Here is a 16,784-nt window from a genome sequence, read left to right on the forward strand (position 1 = left end):
GTATACAGTAGCGGATGGTTTAGTGAGCCCAGCACTGTCCTGCTGTTTGAACTATGTATACAGTAGCGGATGGTTTAGTTAGCTCAGCACTGTCCTGCTGTTTGAACTATGTATACAGTAGCAGATGGTTTAGTTAGCCCAGCACTGTCCTGCTGTTTGAACTATGTATACAGTATAGTAGCAGATGGTTTAGTTAGCCCAGCACTGTCCTGCTGTTTGAACTATGTATACAGTAGCAGATGGTTTAGTTAGCCCAGCACTGTCCTGCTGTTTGAACTATGTATACAGTACAGTAGCAGATGGTTTAGTTAGCCCAGCACTGTCCTGCTGTTTGAACTATGTATACAGTACAGTAGCAGATGGTTTAGTTAGCCCAGCACTGTCCTGCTGTTTGAACTATGTATACAGTACAGTAGCAGATGGTTTAGTTAGCCCAGCACTGTCCTGCTGTTTGAACTATGTATACAGTATAGTAGCAGATGGTTTAGTTAGCTCAGCACTGTCCTGCTGTTTGAACTATGTATACAGTAGCAGATGGTTTAGTTAGCCCAGCACTGTCCTGCTGTTGGAACTATGTATACAGTATAGTAGCAGATGGTTTAGTTAGCCCAGCACTGTCCTGCTGTTTGAACTATGTATACAGTATAGTAGCAGATGGTTTAGTTAGCTCAGCACTGTCCTGCTGTTTGAACTATGTATACAGTATAGTAGCAGATGGTTTAGTTAGCCCAGCACTGTCCTGCTGTTTGAACTATGTATACAGTACAGTAGCAGATGGTTTAGTTAGCCCAGCACTGTCCTGCTGTTTGAACTATGTATACAGTACAGTAGCAGATGGTTTAGTTAGCTCAGCACTGTCCTGCTGTTTGAACTATGTATACAGTACAGTAGCAGATGGTTTAGTTAGCCCAGCACTGTCCTGCTGTTTGAACTATGTATACAGTAGCAGATGGTTTAGTTAGCCCAGCACTGTCCTGCTGTTTGAACTATGTATACAGTATAGTAGCAGATGGTTTAGTTAGCCCAGCACTGTCCTGCTGTTTGAACTATGTATACAGTACAGTAGCAGATGGTTTAGTTAGCCCAGCACTGTCCTGCTGTTTGAACTATGTATACAGTACAGTAGCAGATGGTTTAGTTAGCTCAGCACTGTCCTGCTGTTTGAACTATGTATACAGTACAGTAGCAGATGGTTTAGTTAGCCCAGCACTGTCCTGCTGTTTGAACTATGTATACAGTACAGTAGCAGATGGTTTAGTTAGCCCAGCACTGTCCTGCTGTTTGAACTATGTATACAGTAGCGGATGGTTTAGTTAGCTCAGCACTGTCCTGCTGTTGGAACTATGTATACAGTAGCAGATGGTTTAGTTAGCCCAGCACTGTCCTGCTGTTTGAACTATGTATACAGTAGCGGATGGTTTAGTTAGCTCAGCACTGTCCTGCTGTTGGAACTATGTATACAGTAGCAGATGGTTTAGTTAGCCCAGCACTGTCCTGCTGTTTGAACTATGTATACAGTATAGTAGCAGATGGTTTAGTTAGCCCAGCACTGTCCTGCTGTTGGAACTATGTATACAGTAGCAGATGGTTTAGTTAGCCCAGCACTGTCCTGCTGTTTGAACTATGTATACAGTATAGTAGCAGATGGTTTAGTTAGCCCAGCACTGTCCTGCTGTTTGAACTATGTATACAGTACAGTAGCAGATGGTTTAGTTAGCCCAGCACTGTCCTGCTGTTTGAACTATGTATACAGTATAGTAGCAGATGGTTTAGTTAGCCCAGCACTGTCCTGCTGTTTGAACTATGTATACAGTATAGTAGCAGATGGTTTAGTTAGCTCAGCACTGTCCTGCTGTTTGAACTATGTATACAGTACAGTAGCAGATGGTTTAGTTAGTCCAGCACTGTCCTGCTGTTTGAACTATGTATACAGTACAGTAGCAGATGGTTTAGTTAGCCCATCACTGTCCTGCTGTTTGAACTATGTATACAGTACAGTAGCAGATGGTTTAGTTAGCTCAGCACTGTCCTGCTGTTTGAACTATGTATACAGTACAGTAGCGGATGGTTTAGTTAGCTCAGCACTGTCCTGCTGTTTGAACTATGTACAGTTGAAGTCGGAAGTTTACATACACTTATGTTGGAGTCATTAAAACTCATTCTTCAACCACTCCACACATTTCTTGTTAACAAACTACAGTTTTGGCAAGTCGGTTAGGACATTACTTTGTGCATGACACAAGTAATTTTTCCAACAATTGTTTACAGACAGATTATTTCACTTATATTTCACTGTATCACAATTCCAGTGGGTCAGAAGTTTACATACACTAAGTTGAATGTGCCTTTAAACAGCTTGGAAAATTCCAGAAAATGATGTCATGGCTTTAAAAGCTTCTGATAGGCTAATTGACATCATTTGAGTCAATTGGAGGTGTACCTGTGGATGTATTGCAAGGCCTACCTTCAAACTCAGTGCCTCTTTGCTTGACAGCATGGGAAAATCAAAAGAAATCAGCCAAGACCTCAGAAAAAAAACTGTAGACCTCCACAAGTCTGGTTCATCCTTGTGAGCAATTTCCAAACGCCATGAAGGTACCCCGTTCATCTGTACAAACAATAGTACCCAAGTATAAACACCATGGGAACACGCAGCTGTCATACCGCTCAGAAAGGAGACCCGCTCTGTCTCCTAGAGATGAACGTACTTTGGTGCGAAAAGTGCAAATCAAACCCAGAACAACAGCAAAGGACCTTGTGAAGATGCTGGAGGAAACAGGTACAAAAGTATCTATATCCACAGTAAAACGAGTCCTATATCGACATAACCTGAAAGGCCGCTCAGCAAGAAAGAAGCCACTGCTCCAAACCAGACTACGGTATGCAACTGCACATGGGGACAAGGATCGTACTTTTTGGAGAAATGTCCTCTGGTCTGATGAAACAAAAATAGAACTGTTTGGCCATAATGACCATCGTTATGTTAGGAGGGAAATGGGGGAGGCTTGCAAGCCGAAGAACACCATCCCAACCGTTAAGCACGGGGGTGGCAGCATCATGTTGTGGGTGTGCTTTGCTGCAGGAGGGACTGGTGCAGTTCACAAAATAGTTGGCATCATGAGGGAGGAAAATGATGTGGATGTATAGAAGCAACATCTCAAAACATCAGTCAGGAAGTTAAAGCTTGGTCGCAAATGGGTCTTCCAAATGGACAATGACCCAAAGCATGCTTCCAAAGTTGTGGCAAAATGGCTTAAGGACAACAAAGTCAAGGTATTGGAGTGGCCATCACAAAGCCCTGACCTCAATCCCATAGAAAATGTGTGGGCAGAACTGACTCAGTTACACCAGCTCTGTCAGGAGGAATGGGCCAAAATTTACCCAACTTATTGTGGGAAGCTTGTGGAAGGCTACCCAAAACGTTTGACCCAAGTTAAACAATTTAAAGGCAATGCTACCAAATACTAATTGAGTGAATGTATACTTCTGACCCACTGGGAATCTGATGAAAGAAATAAAAGATGATATAAATAATTTTCTCTACTATTATTCTGACATTTCACATTCTTAAAATACAGTGGTGATCCTAACTGACCTAAGACAGGGAATGTTTACTAGGATTAAATGTCAGGAATTGTGAAAAACTGAGTTTAAATGTATTTGGCTAAGGTGTATGTAAACTTCCGACTTCAACTGTATACAGTACTGTAGCGGATGGTTTCGTTGGCCCAACTCTGTGCTGTGCTGTCTCTCTGGAATTAAACATGCATCTTGTTTCAGTTACATGTAGTTCTGTTCTATCCATGGTCATTTTTTCCATGGTCATAGGTTTACTAACCTATACTTTCACTTGCCAGACTCACGGTGCTCCACATGCAGAGATACAGGGGTTGTGGGAAGAGAATCAATAACCTACACCTGGGTCTGTAGAAGACCCCCAAAGTAGAAAGGACCTGTCTGGTTATTCTCTCCCTGCTCTGTATTCTACTCCATATCTGCTGCAAAGCTCTGGCTTACATAAGGCTGTTACACAGAGTAGCTCTTAAAGTGTCAGAAACGTGAGACAAATCCTTATGTATAGTAGGACCATGGAGATACAATATATATAAACACCAAAGTGAGCTTATTGTATTGATATTAGGTACCCAAGATACATTAAAACTAGCACACAATGTGGCACTGAATACTCGTACGATAACTTGTTAAAAATGACAATCAGTTTATCAATACTGTTTATATGGGGTACAGCATTATTTCAGAGATGAGAGTGCAGTAATATGTTACATTCTCAGAAAAATACTGCCACTAGACGGATAAGTTGGCCTTGTTATTTAATTACAGGAAAATAGACCAGACTAATGATTATATTAGCAGTGACAGATGAATGTTGTTTATTCTTTGATGGATGAATTAAGGAACAAAGAAAGCCAATTGGAACAACCTTGAAAGCTCACAAAATGCAATCTCTTGGCACAGTCAACAGTACAATCACTTTCACATTCGCTGACAAACAAGAAGAGTCTGAGTCACTTTTTAATCACAGGTCTCTGTTGGACTTCTACATATCTATGGTCCCAATGGGGACGAACAGGATTAGGTTGCATGATTACATTACCTGTAGCTGTACTGTACATTTCCTCAAATGTTGTAGTATTTTGTCTCACATAAGGGTACCTTCCAGTGGATTGCCAACTGCCAACACAAATAGTTGACCATAAAACTCTAACCACAACAGAGTTGTCGAGTCACCACCTGTAAATACTGTGTACCAAACTCTGAATGAAGAGACTCATCTGTTCAATTTCATATGTCTTACCACCCTGAGTGTGATGTATGCATCTCTGAATCCTGAAATTAGTTCCCCAAAAGTTGGTGGTACATTTAAGTGGTTGTGAAGTTTTACGAGTCGCTCCCAGTGTGTTTTTGTTGTTGTCAACATTTTTAACAGAGGATGTGATCAGTAACACATACCTAAGTGATATATAAATGGATCGAGACTTATCAGTCTAAGCTTTGAGTTCCAGATCCTTACCTCAACTTTACATTCTGAGGAGGGATGTGTGTTCCATTAAGGTGTTGGTATGACGAGCATAGCTATTGCAATTATAGGGCCTTGTTCGTTCCACAGAGTGCAACAACACTGCTTGTACTGTCATATGTATCTGAACCCAGGACGTAGAGAAAATGACTGTGTGGTTAAGGGAAGTAAGGTATAGCTATAGGAGTGGGGTGGATGGCTCTCAAGCTGGAAACCAGACAGAGCATGTCACACATTGCTCAGCTGGAGAGTGGTTGCAAGCCAAACCATGACAAATGTCCCTCAATTGGAGTGTTGGTTGGGGAGTGTTCAGTTGAGAAAGTGTAGCCCACCTTACCCTTTGGCCTGAGCTACATGGTTCTGAGTGGTACAGTGGATTTTAAAATGTTTATATCACACATAGCCTCTTTCCTTTTCTTTCAACTCCTCATTCAGTTTCAAGAGTCGTCCCCCCATCCTCCTCTCAGTGTCTAATCAAAACAGAAGCCAATTAGAGCAAGGAAGTGCTTGCGCCCAAATCCCCTGCGCTCTCTCTCGCTCTCTGTTTTCATTTTCTGTTCTGTGATACCCCTGGGCTTCGATTTATTCAATAATGAATAGGAAAACACACCCCCTTGTTATGCTGGCATCACAGTGGGAGAGATTATTTATTCTTACTTTTTTATGGGGGAGTAGATCAGCATTATTATTGCAGATAGATTCAAATCAAATCAAATTTATTTATAAAGCCCTTCTTACATCAGCTGATATCTCAAAGTGCAAGGATTGTGGCTTCTATCAATGTAGTTGTCTGCCCCATTTCCAATCCCCCATATATATTTTTTTGGTAAATATATATTATTTTAAATATATACTGTATTTTATTATGAAATATATCTTCCTTCTTTATTATTTTCCCCTAACCCTACCATTTATATTTTTGTTCAGTATATGACATTTTTACAGACACAGTATATTTTACCACAAAAATTAAATAAAAAAAATATGAAATGTATGCATTCACTAATGTAAGTCGCTCTGGATAAGAGCGTCTGCTAAATGACTAAAATGTAAATGTAATTTTTTTTTACATTAGTAATCTTTTTTTTTTTTTTTTTTTTTGTTAGCTACCCTCAACCCCTTCCATCTTCCTCTGAAAACCATCCAGTTTTGATTTCTAATTGCCATATATTTTTCAATTGTGCTGTGATGTTTCACAAAAGTTCTGAATTTTTCTATTCTCATAGTTTCTACAGATTGTAAATTGAAGATAAACATTTTTGCTAAGATTATTATAATATTATTAATCGATTGACTATGGCTTTTCAAATCACCCAGCAGTGCTATCTGCAGAGTTAGCTCCAGGTAAATGTTGCAATTCTTCAGCCATTCCTGAACCTGCGACCAAGTGGGAGAGTGTAACTACTACTTTGGGATCTGAAAATATGGACATCGTCACTTTCTGTTTGTTTGGTTTGTATTGTGTTTTTTGATTATATCACATGGGAAAAAGATAACTCAAGGTAGTTCTCAGTCTCCAATTAAGGGTCAACTTTTGACTCAGCATGTTGTTTATCTTTCTATTATAAAGGTATTCCAAATGTGCATAATTACTGTATGGACATACATTATGTAAGGATTATGTAAGGGTCTCATGTTCATGTCATTTCCCCATTCGTTTTCAAAGAGTAACATATCCCACTAACTCACTGTTGAAGACTTGTGGGCTTGTGTGAGCAGCAGCATATAGAACTCTGAGTCTCTAAGCTCACAGACTATCTGATGTAGAAGGTGCAGGCTCAGAGAAGCCTCAGTAACTCCAGCCCTCACTCCCCCTAACCTGCTATAATTACTGCTATTCAGATGAACTGGCAGTGCCAGTGTTCCCTCTCCATCACGTTCAGCACCATGTACTGCAGGCTAATGATAGAGGTCAGCCATGTTTGGGTTACAGCTTGTTGTTTGGGCACTCAGGCAGACAGACAGGAGCTCTAGTCTAATGACTGCACTCTCTTTTCTCTCTCTCTCATTTCCTTTCTTTCCTGTCTCTCTGTTGTTCTTCACTCTCTATCTCAACACGGAGGCCCCTCAGTGGTGCAAGACAAAGGAGCTGATCGTGGTCTACAGGAAACGGAGAGCTGAGCACGCCCCCCATCCACATCGACAGGGCTGTAGTGGAGCGGGTCGAGAGCTTCAAGTTCCTCAGTGTCCACATCACTAAGGAATTATCATGGTCCAAACACACCAACACAGTAGTGAAGTAGGCACGACAACACCTTTTCCCCCTCAAGAGGCTCAATATATTTATCATGGGCTCTCAGATCCTCAAAAATTGCTACAGCTGCACCATTAGCATCTTGACTGGCTGCATCACCGCTTGGTATGGCAACTGCTTGGAATCTGACTGTAAGCCGTTACAGAGAGCAGTGTGTACGGCCCAGTACATCACAGGGGCCAATCTCCCTGCCATCCAGGACCTCCATACCAGGTGTTGTCAGAGGAATGGCCCAAAAATTGTCAAAGACTCCAGCCACCAAAGTCATAGACTGTTCTCTCTGCTACCGCACTGCAAGCGTGAATGAAGTGAATGAAGTCTGGAACCAACAGGACCCTAAACAGCTTCTACCCAAAGCCATGACACTGCTAAATAGTTGGTTAAATATACTGAACAAAATTATAAACGCAACATGGAAAGTGTTGGTCCCATGTTTCATGAGCTGAAATAAAAGATCCCAAAATGTTCCATACGCACAAAATCTTATTTATCTCAAATTTTGTGCACACATTTGTTTACATCCCTGTTGGTGAGCATTTCTCCTTTGCCAAGATAATCCATCCACCTGACAGTGGTGGCATATCAAGAAACGGATTAAACAGCATGCACATTACACAGGTGCACCTTGTGCTGGGGACAATAAAAAGGCCACTCTAAAATGTGCCGTTTTGTCACACAACACAATGCCACAGATGTCTCAAATTTTGAGGGAGCGTGCAATTGGCAGTACATCCAACTGGCCTCACAACCGCAGACCATGTGTATGGTGTCGTGTGTGCGAGCGGTTTGCTGATGTCAGCGTTGTGAACAGAATGCCCCATGATGGTGTTATGGTTATGGTATGAGCAGGCATAAGCTGTGGACTATGAACACAATTGCATTTTATCGAAAGGAATTTTCCTGTTGTCGTGCTATTCATCTGGTGCTATCACCTCATATTTCAGCATGAAAAGCTCTATGTCATAAGGATCTGTACACAATTCCTGGAAGCTGAAAATGTCCCAGTTCTTCCATGGCCTGCATACTCACCCGACGTGTTACCCATTGAGCATGTTTGGGATGCTCTGGATCAACGTGTACGACAGCGTGTCCCTGTTCCAGCCAATATCCAGCAACTTCCCACAGCCATTTAAGAGGAGTGGGACAACATTCCACAGGCCATAATCAACAGCCTGATCAACTCTATGTGAAAGAGATGTGTCACGCTGCATGAGGCAAATGGTGGTCACACCAGGTAATGACTGGTTTTCTGATCCAAACCCGTAACTTCATACTGATTTCCTTGTATGAACTCAGGAAAACCTTTGAAATTGTTGCATGTTGTGTTTATATTTTTGTTCGGTGTAGTTAACGAAATAGCTACCCGGACTATCTGCATCATGTCGCCTAGTCCCTACCTGTATGTACATATTTACCTCAATTACCCAAGTTACCATTACTCATTGTATATTTATTCATTGTGTTATTATTTTTTAAATTATTTTTCTATTTTTCTCTGCATTGTCGGGAAGGGCCCGTAAGTAAGCGTTTCACTGTTAGTTTACACCTGTTGTTTTACAAAGCATGTGACACATAACATTACATTTTTCTCTCTCTCTCAATTCAATTCAATTCAATTTAAGGGGCTTTATTGGCAAGGGAAACATATGTTTACATTGACAAAGCAAGTGAAATAGATAATAAGCAAAAGTTAAATAAACAATAAAAAATGTACAGTGAACATTACACTCACAAAAGTTCCAAAAGAATTAAGACATTTCAAATGTCATATTATGTCTATATACAGTGTTGTAATGATGTGCAAATAGTTAAAGTACAAAAGGGAATATAAATAAACGTAAATATAGGTTGCATTTACAATGGTGTTTGTTCTTCACTGGTTGCCCTTTTCATGTGGCAACAGGCCACAAATCTTGCTGCTGTGATTGCACACTGTGGTATTTCACCCAATAGATATGGGAGTTTATCAAAATTGGATTTGTTTTCGAATTCTTTGTGGGTCTGTGTAATCTGAGGGAAATATGTGTCTCTAATATAGTCATACATTTGGCAGGAGGTTAGGAAGTGCAGTTCAGTGTCCACCTCATTTTGTGGGCAGTGTGCACATAACCTTTATTCTCTTGAGAGCTAGGTCTGCCCTCGGCGGCCTTTCTCAATAGCAAGGCTATGCTAACTGAGTCTATACATAGTCAAAGATTTCCTTCATTTTGGGTCAGTCACAGTGGTCAGGTATTATACCACTGTACTCTCTGTTTAGGGCCAAATAGCATTCTAGTTTGCACTGTTTTTTTGTAATTTCTTTCCAATGTGTCAATTATTTTTTTTCTCTCTCATGATTTGGTTGGGTCTAATTGTGTTGCGGTCCTGGGTCTCTGTGGGGTATGTTTGTGTTTGTGAACAGAGCCCCAGGACCAGCATGCTTAGGGGGCTATTCTCCAAGTTAATTTCTCTGTAGGTGATAGCTATGTTATGAAAGGTTTGAGAATCGCTTCCTTTTAGGTGGGTGTAGAATTTGTGTTGTGGAGAAATGACCAGGCAGGAGACGGGAATACAGTTTGTTTCGCTTAGTCAAAACCTCTTGTGTTATTCAGCCCCGGCCCAATAGTGCGCATGTGCATTTCCTTTTAGGTGTAGTAAGATAACACTGCCGTAATACATTACTGCTTAGTAACAGCATAGTAACTAATAATATAAACTATTATTTTTGTCTTACTGAGATTTACTGTCAGGTCTCAGGTCTGACAGAATCTGTGCAGAAGATCTAGGTGCTGCTGTAGGCCCTCCTTGGTAGGGGACAGAAGCACCAGATCATCAGCAAACAGAAGACATTTGACTTCAGATTCTAGTAGGGTGAAGCCGGGTGCTGCAGACTGTTCTAGTGCCCTTGCCAATTTGTTGATATATATGTTGAAGAGGGTGGGGCTTAAGCTGCATCCCTGTCTCAACCCCCGGCCCTGTGGAAAGAAAAGTGTGTTTTTTGCCCATTTTAACCGCAAACTTGTTGTTTGTGTACATGGATTTTATAATGTCATATGTTTTTCCCCCAACACCACTTTCCCTCAATTTGTGTAGCAGACCCTCAAGCCAAATTGAAATGAAAGCTTTTTTGAAATCAACAAAGCATGTCTTTGTTTGCCTTTGTTTTGGTTTGTTTGTTTGTCAATTTGGGTGTGCAGGGTAAATTATGTGGTCTGTCGTACGGTAATTTGGTAAAAAGACAATTTGACATTTGCTCAGTACATTGTTTTTGCTGAGGAAATGTATGAGTCTGCTGTTAATGATAATGCAGAGGATTTTCCCAAGGTTGCTGTTGATGCATATCCCCCGGTAGTTATTGGGGTCAAATTTGTCTTGGGGTGATCAGTCCTTGGTTCCAAATATTGGAGAAGATGCCAGAGCTGAGGATGATGTTAAAGAGTTTAAGTATAGTCAATTGGAATTTGTGGTCTGTATATTTTATCATTGATACCATCAACCCCACAGGTCTTTTTGGGTTGGAGGGTTTGTATTTTGTCTAGTTCATTCAATGTAATTGGAGAATACAGTAGGTTCTGGTAGTCTTTAAAAAGTTGATTCTAAGATTTGTATTTGATCATGTATATGCTTTTGCTGTTTGTTCTTTGTTATAGAGCCAAAAAGATTGGAGAAGTGGTTTATCCATACATCTCTGTTTTGGATAGATAACTCTTCGTGTTGTTGTTTGTTTCGAGTTTTCACATTTTCCCAGAAATGGTTCGATTCTATGGATTCTTCAATTACATTGAGCTGATTTCTGGCGTGCTTGTTCCTTCTTTTTCCGTAGTATATTTCTGTATTGTTTTAGTGATTCACCATAGTGAAGGCGTAGGCTCAGGTTTTCAGGATCTCTATGTTTTTGGTTGGATAGGTTTCTCAATTTCTTTCTTAGGTTTTTGCATTCTTCATCAATCCATTTGTCAAAGTTGTTAATTTTCTTAGGTTGTCTGCTTGAATTTTTTTGATTTGATAGGGAAGCTGAGAGGTCAAATATACTGTTTAGGTTTTCCTCTGCCAAGTTTACACCTTCATTATTACAGTGAAACCCTTTTTAACAGGAACTTGTCTAGAAGGGATTGAATTTCTTGTTGCCTAATAGTTTTTTGGTAGATTTCCACACTAATTTCCTTCCATCTACAGCATTTCTTAATATTATTTACTTCCTTTGGCTTTGATGCCTCATGAATGAGCATAGCTCTGTTCATGTAGAGTGTGATTTTGCTGTGATCTGATAGGGGTGTCAGTGGACTGACTGTGAACGCTCTAAGAGACTCTGGGTTGAGGTCACTGATAAAGTAGTCTACAGTACTACTGCCAAGAGATGAGCTATAGGTGTACCTCCCAAAGGAGTCCCCTCGAAGCCTACCATTGATTATGTACATACCCAGCGTCCGACAGAGCTGCAGGAGCTGTGACCCGTTTTTGTTGGTCATAGTTGTCTCTATGGGGGCATATGGGGGAGGGAATGCTGTCACCTCCAGGTAGGTGTTTGTCCCCCTATGTGCTGAGGGTGTCCGGTTATTGTCCAGTTCTGGTATTTAGATCGCCACAGACTAGTACATGTCCCTGAGCATGGAAATTGTTGATCTCCTCTAGGATGGAGAAGCTGTCATCGTCAAAGTATGGGGATTTTATTGGGGGGACATAGGTAGCACACAAGGAATTTTTTCTCTGTTGAGATAATTTCTTTATTAATTTCTAGCCAGATGTAAAATGTTCCTGTTTTGACTAATTCAACAGAGTGGGTTAGGTCTGCTCTATACCAAATTAGCATACCCCCTGTTTCACACCTGGCAGTTTGGTGGATGAGACTACCAGCTCTCTGTAACCTAGAGGGCAACCAGTGGGTCCGTCTCCTTTATACCATGTTTCTTGTAGGATGACAATGTCTGTATTTCCAATTTCTTTGATGAAGTATGGGTTCCTGCTCTTTAGGCCAAAGGCAGATGACCTCAGACCTTGTATATTCCAGGATGTGATAGTAAAAGCTTTGTGTTCCATAGTGTCTAGTGTTGTTTCTACGTGGTTTAGGCTCGGACCATCAAAGTAGGTGTGAGCAGAGCATGTTGAGCATCTGATACATACCTCTTAGATTGCATGATGTGGCTTGGGCAGGTGTAATAGTGGGGGTTAGCCCTGTTGCTCTTCTCATGGCTTGGGCATATGTCCTGCTGTCATGTTGAGATCCTTGCCCCAGGGACGGGGGGACGGGGGGGGGGTTGCTTGGGGTGGTCTTAGCTGTTTGGGGTGTGGCTGGTGATGCTGTGGTCTGGGTGTAGGTCCTCTTGGTGTGGGTTCTCTCGATGCAGGTCCTTCGGGAGGGGTCTTGCAGGTCTGGGAGGGTGTCTCACTGGTCTGGGTGGGGTGTACGTTGCTCTGTTGCTCCTGTGTGAGGTGCTGGGGCTACAGTTGAGGGTGACCTCCTTCAGGGTCCTGGAAAAAGTTGAGATTGCTGCCTTGTAGAGGTGGTCCTGGTTGTAAAGGCAGGGTGGAGTGGTGGGCCGGGTATACATTAGGTTTTGAGACACAGTCTCGCGAAATGCTTGCATTCACCCGCTGTATGGTGACAGGGTGAAAGTATTTTCATGGTAGCAGGGTGGAGATAACCACTTGTGCGTTGGAGAAAGTGGAAGAAGCTTTTTCAATCACTCCCCTGATTGCTCTCTCTCTCTCTCTCTCTCTCTCTCTCTCTCTCTCTCTCTCTCTGTCATGTTCAGATCTCACTGATCCTAAACTAATCAGCCCACCCTTTCTCTCTCACAGGGACAAGATGCCGTTCCACCATGTGACGGCAGGACTGCTGTACAAGGGGAACTACCTGAGTCATTCTCTGTCTGAGGACAACGACAGTAACCAGCTGGCCAGCATTTCTGTGGAGGAGCTAGATGGTGAGTCTCCTCAGGGCTTGGGCTGGTACTACTGGGGCTAGGTTGGTTTGGTTGGGTTGGGCTTGGTTTGGTTGGGTTGGGTTGGGCTTGGTTTGGTTGGGTTGGGCTTGGTTTGGTTTGGTTGGGTTGGGCTTGGTTGTTTCTGGTGAGAGGGGATAGAGATTAGGACTGGGACTGTGGATTTGGCTGGTGAGGGTCATAGAGAGAGATTGAGTTTAGGCCGAGGTTTGCGTGTTTGATATGGGCAGGATAAATAGTAGGCTAGATATGGAATAAGTGGTAAGACAGTATTCTGAGCCATGAATCACAGAGGTTGGACCAGTCAAAACATGTATTTACAAACACCACTTGCCCCTGTTGCTGGAGCCAACAAAGCGTTGGCTTTATCAACTATGACAAAATGTTCTTATCACTTATCGCACAAGTAGAATTTGATTCATGGGCTCTGCTAATGTGTGTGTGTGTGTGTGTGTGTGTGTGTGTGTGTGTGTGTGTGAGTGAATGTGTTCTGTACGTTGTTCTGAAACTAATCACCCCACTGGCCAGGCCGGCGGTGGAACCCAGGACTGATCAATATTATTCTATCCTCTGCTGGAAACGACAACATCATCACAGTGCTCATAGTGGAGGGGGGATCAACTACACTAGCTGCTCTCAGACCACAAATACTGTATTAATACAATGATGCCACATTAAAGGAAAATTCCACTCCTAAACTATCTTTTGGTATTTGTTTCAATTGTCCATTGTTGAAATAGTCCCAAAATGTTTTGCTTGTCAGCAATCCAGTTGTCAAGATGTGTAAGTTTCAAAATACAGAAATCATCATCGTATGATGCATTTCTGATGCATTTTATATTTGGTACTTTGTTACATTACAGCCTTATTGTAAAATTGATCAAATATATATATACTTCATAAAATACTTCATAATGACAAAGCGAAAACAGGTTTTTAGAAATTTGGGCAAATGTATTAAAAATAAAAAAATAGAAATAGCTTTTTTAAATAAGTATTCAGACCCTTTGCTATGAGACTTAAAATTGACTTTGTGTTGTGTGCCTTTCCATTGATCATCTTGAGATGTTTCTACAACTTGATTGGAGTCCACCTTTGATAAATTCAATTGATTGGACATGATTTGGAAAGGCACACAACTGTCCACATAAGGTCCCACAGCTGACAGTGCATGTCAGAGCAAAAACCAAGCCATGAATTTGAAGGAATTGTCCGTAGAGCTCCGAGACAGGATTATGTCGAGGCACAGATCTGGGGAAATGTACCAAAACATTCCTGGAGCATTGAAGGTCCCCAAGAACACAGTGGCCTCCATCATTCTTAAATGGAAGAAGTTTGGAGCCACCAATGTTCTTCCTAGAGCTTGCAGCCCGGCCAAACTCAGCAATCGGGGGAGAAGGGCCTTGATCAGGGAGGTGACCAAGAACCGAATGGTCACTCTGACAGAGCTCTAGAGTTCCTCTGGGGAGATGGGAGAACCTTCCAGAAGGACAACCATCTCTGCAGCACTCCACCAATCAGGCCTTTATGGTAGAGTGGCCAGACGGAAGCCACTCCTTAGTGAAAGGCACATGACAGCCTGCTTGGAGTTTGGCACCTAAAGACTCTCAGACCATGAGAAACAAGATTCTCTGGTCTGATGAAGCCAAGATTGAACTCTTTGGCCTGAATGCCAAGTGTCACGTCTAGAGGAAACTTGGCATCATCCCTACGGTGAAGCATGGTGGTGGCAGCATCACGCTGTGGAGATGTTTTTCAGCTGCAGGGAATGGAAGACTACTCAGGATGGAGGGAAAGAGGAGCGGGCCAAAGCAGAGAGGGATCCTTGATGAAAACCTGCTCCAGAGCACTCCGGACCTCAGACTGTCGCGAAGGTTCACCTTCCAACAGGACAACGACCCTAAGCACACAGCCAAGACAACGCAGGAGTGGCTTCGGGACAAGTCTCTGAATGTCCTTGAGTGGCCCAGCCAGAGACCAGACTTGAACCTGATCGAATATCTCTGGAGAGACCTGAAAATAGATGTGCAGTGACGCTCCCGGTCCAACCTGACAGAGCTTGGGAGGATCTGCAGAGAAAAATGGGAGAAACTCCCCAAATACAGGTGTGCAAAGCTTGTGGCGTCATAACCAAGAAGACTCAAGGCTGTAATCGCTGTGTCACGATCGACGTAAGAACTGGACCAAGGCGCAGCGTACGTAGCGTTCCACCTCTTTATTATAAAGTGAAACTTCAGCAAATACAAAACTATAAACTAACAAACGAAACGTGACGTTCTGGAGTGCTCACAGGCAACTACACAAAAACAAAACAAGATACCACAAAACACAGTGGGGAAATGGCTGCCTAAATATGATCCCCAATCACAGACAATGATAAACGGCTGCCTCTGATTGGGAACCATACCAGGCAAACATAGAAATAAAACAACCTAGATTACCCACCCTAGTCACACCCCGACCTAACCAACATAGAGAATAAAAGGCTGTCTATGGTCAGGGCGTGACACGCTGCCAAAGGTGCTTCAGCAAAGTACTGATTAAAGGGTCAGAATACTTATGTAAATAAGGTATTTATGTTTTTTATGTTCAGTACATTTGCAAATATTTCTAAAAACCTGTTTTCGCTTTGCCATTATGGGGTATTTTGTGTAGATTAATGAGGGGAAAAAAACTATCTAATCCGTTTTAGAATATTTATTTTAAAAAAATGTAACCTTTATTTAACTAGGCAAGTCAGTTAAGAACAAATTCTTATTTACAATAACGGCCTATCCTGGCCAAACCCGGACGACGCTAGGCCAATACAGCCTGGATTCAAACCAGGGATTGTAGTGACACCTCTTGCACTGAGATGCAGTGCCTTGGACCACTGCGCCAATCGGGAGCGTAACGTAACAAAATGTGGAAAAAGAGAAGGGGTCTGAATACTTTCCGAATGCACTGTAAACACACTACACTACAGTAATGATTAGCAATCATCTCCTTGGCTTATTAATTTATCCATAGTAGCATATGCAGGCAGCTACCATTTTTCAACCATGTTCACCATTTCTACCATGGGGATATTTACTGAGGAAATTTAGTGTAGCTACCTGTAAGTGTCTTTATCTATGGCCATTAAAGTGAAACAATGTAACTGTACTGCGTTGAACTAGCTGACTCACCGCATACAGCACGTTTTCATCAGTCAGCTTTAGTACAGGTACACATTGTTAACCTCTCAGCCTGTTGGAGAGGGGATGTAGTTTCCTTTTGTGTCTTATTCTACTTGCGTGGTTTGGACTGTTTGATTTGTGTGTGGTTGGTATGTGTGTGTGTGTGTGTGTAGTGCTCTGAGCGCTGCAGCACGTAGAATAGATGTTGGTGTGAATAGAGATCTTTGTGTACCAGGTAGTCTTGCCTCCGTCGAGGCCGATCTGTGCTGCTACTGCTTCTGCTGCTATGTCTGAAAGGTCAGGCAAGATGTGGATATGAGATTGTAATTTATAGACACATACAGCACCGACAGCACTAACTTCATATCACAAAGCACATATCACACATTTGATACACTGAGAAAGTAGGGATA

General features: G+C 42.1%; 1 protein-coding gene across 2 annotated transcripts in view; it reads left to right on the forward strand.

Moving 5' to 3' along the window:
* Positions 1-13,075: 13,075 nt before the first annotated feature.
* The window catches only part of LOC106581213 (calcium-binding protein 8), a 91,605-nt gene continuing 87,896 nt past the window's right edge, over positions 13,076-16,784 (forward strand). For both annotated transcript variants that reach the window (XM_045703761.2, XM_014163126.3), the window contains exon 1: positions 13,076-13,195. In XM_045703761.2, the coding sequence (XP_045559717.1) occupies positions 13,078-13,195 (118 nt within the window). In that variant the 5' untranslated portion in view covers positions 13,076-13,077. The remainder of the gene's footprint in view (positions 13,196-16,784) is intronic.

Source organism: Salmo salar, chromosome 20 (assembly GCF_965601325.2).
Source record: "Salmo salar chromosome 20, fSalSal1, whole genome shotgun sequence".
Classification (NCBI taxonomy): domain Eukaryota; kingdom Metazoa; phylum Chordata; class Actinopteri; order Salmoniformes; family Salmonidae; genus Salmo; species Salmo salar.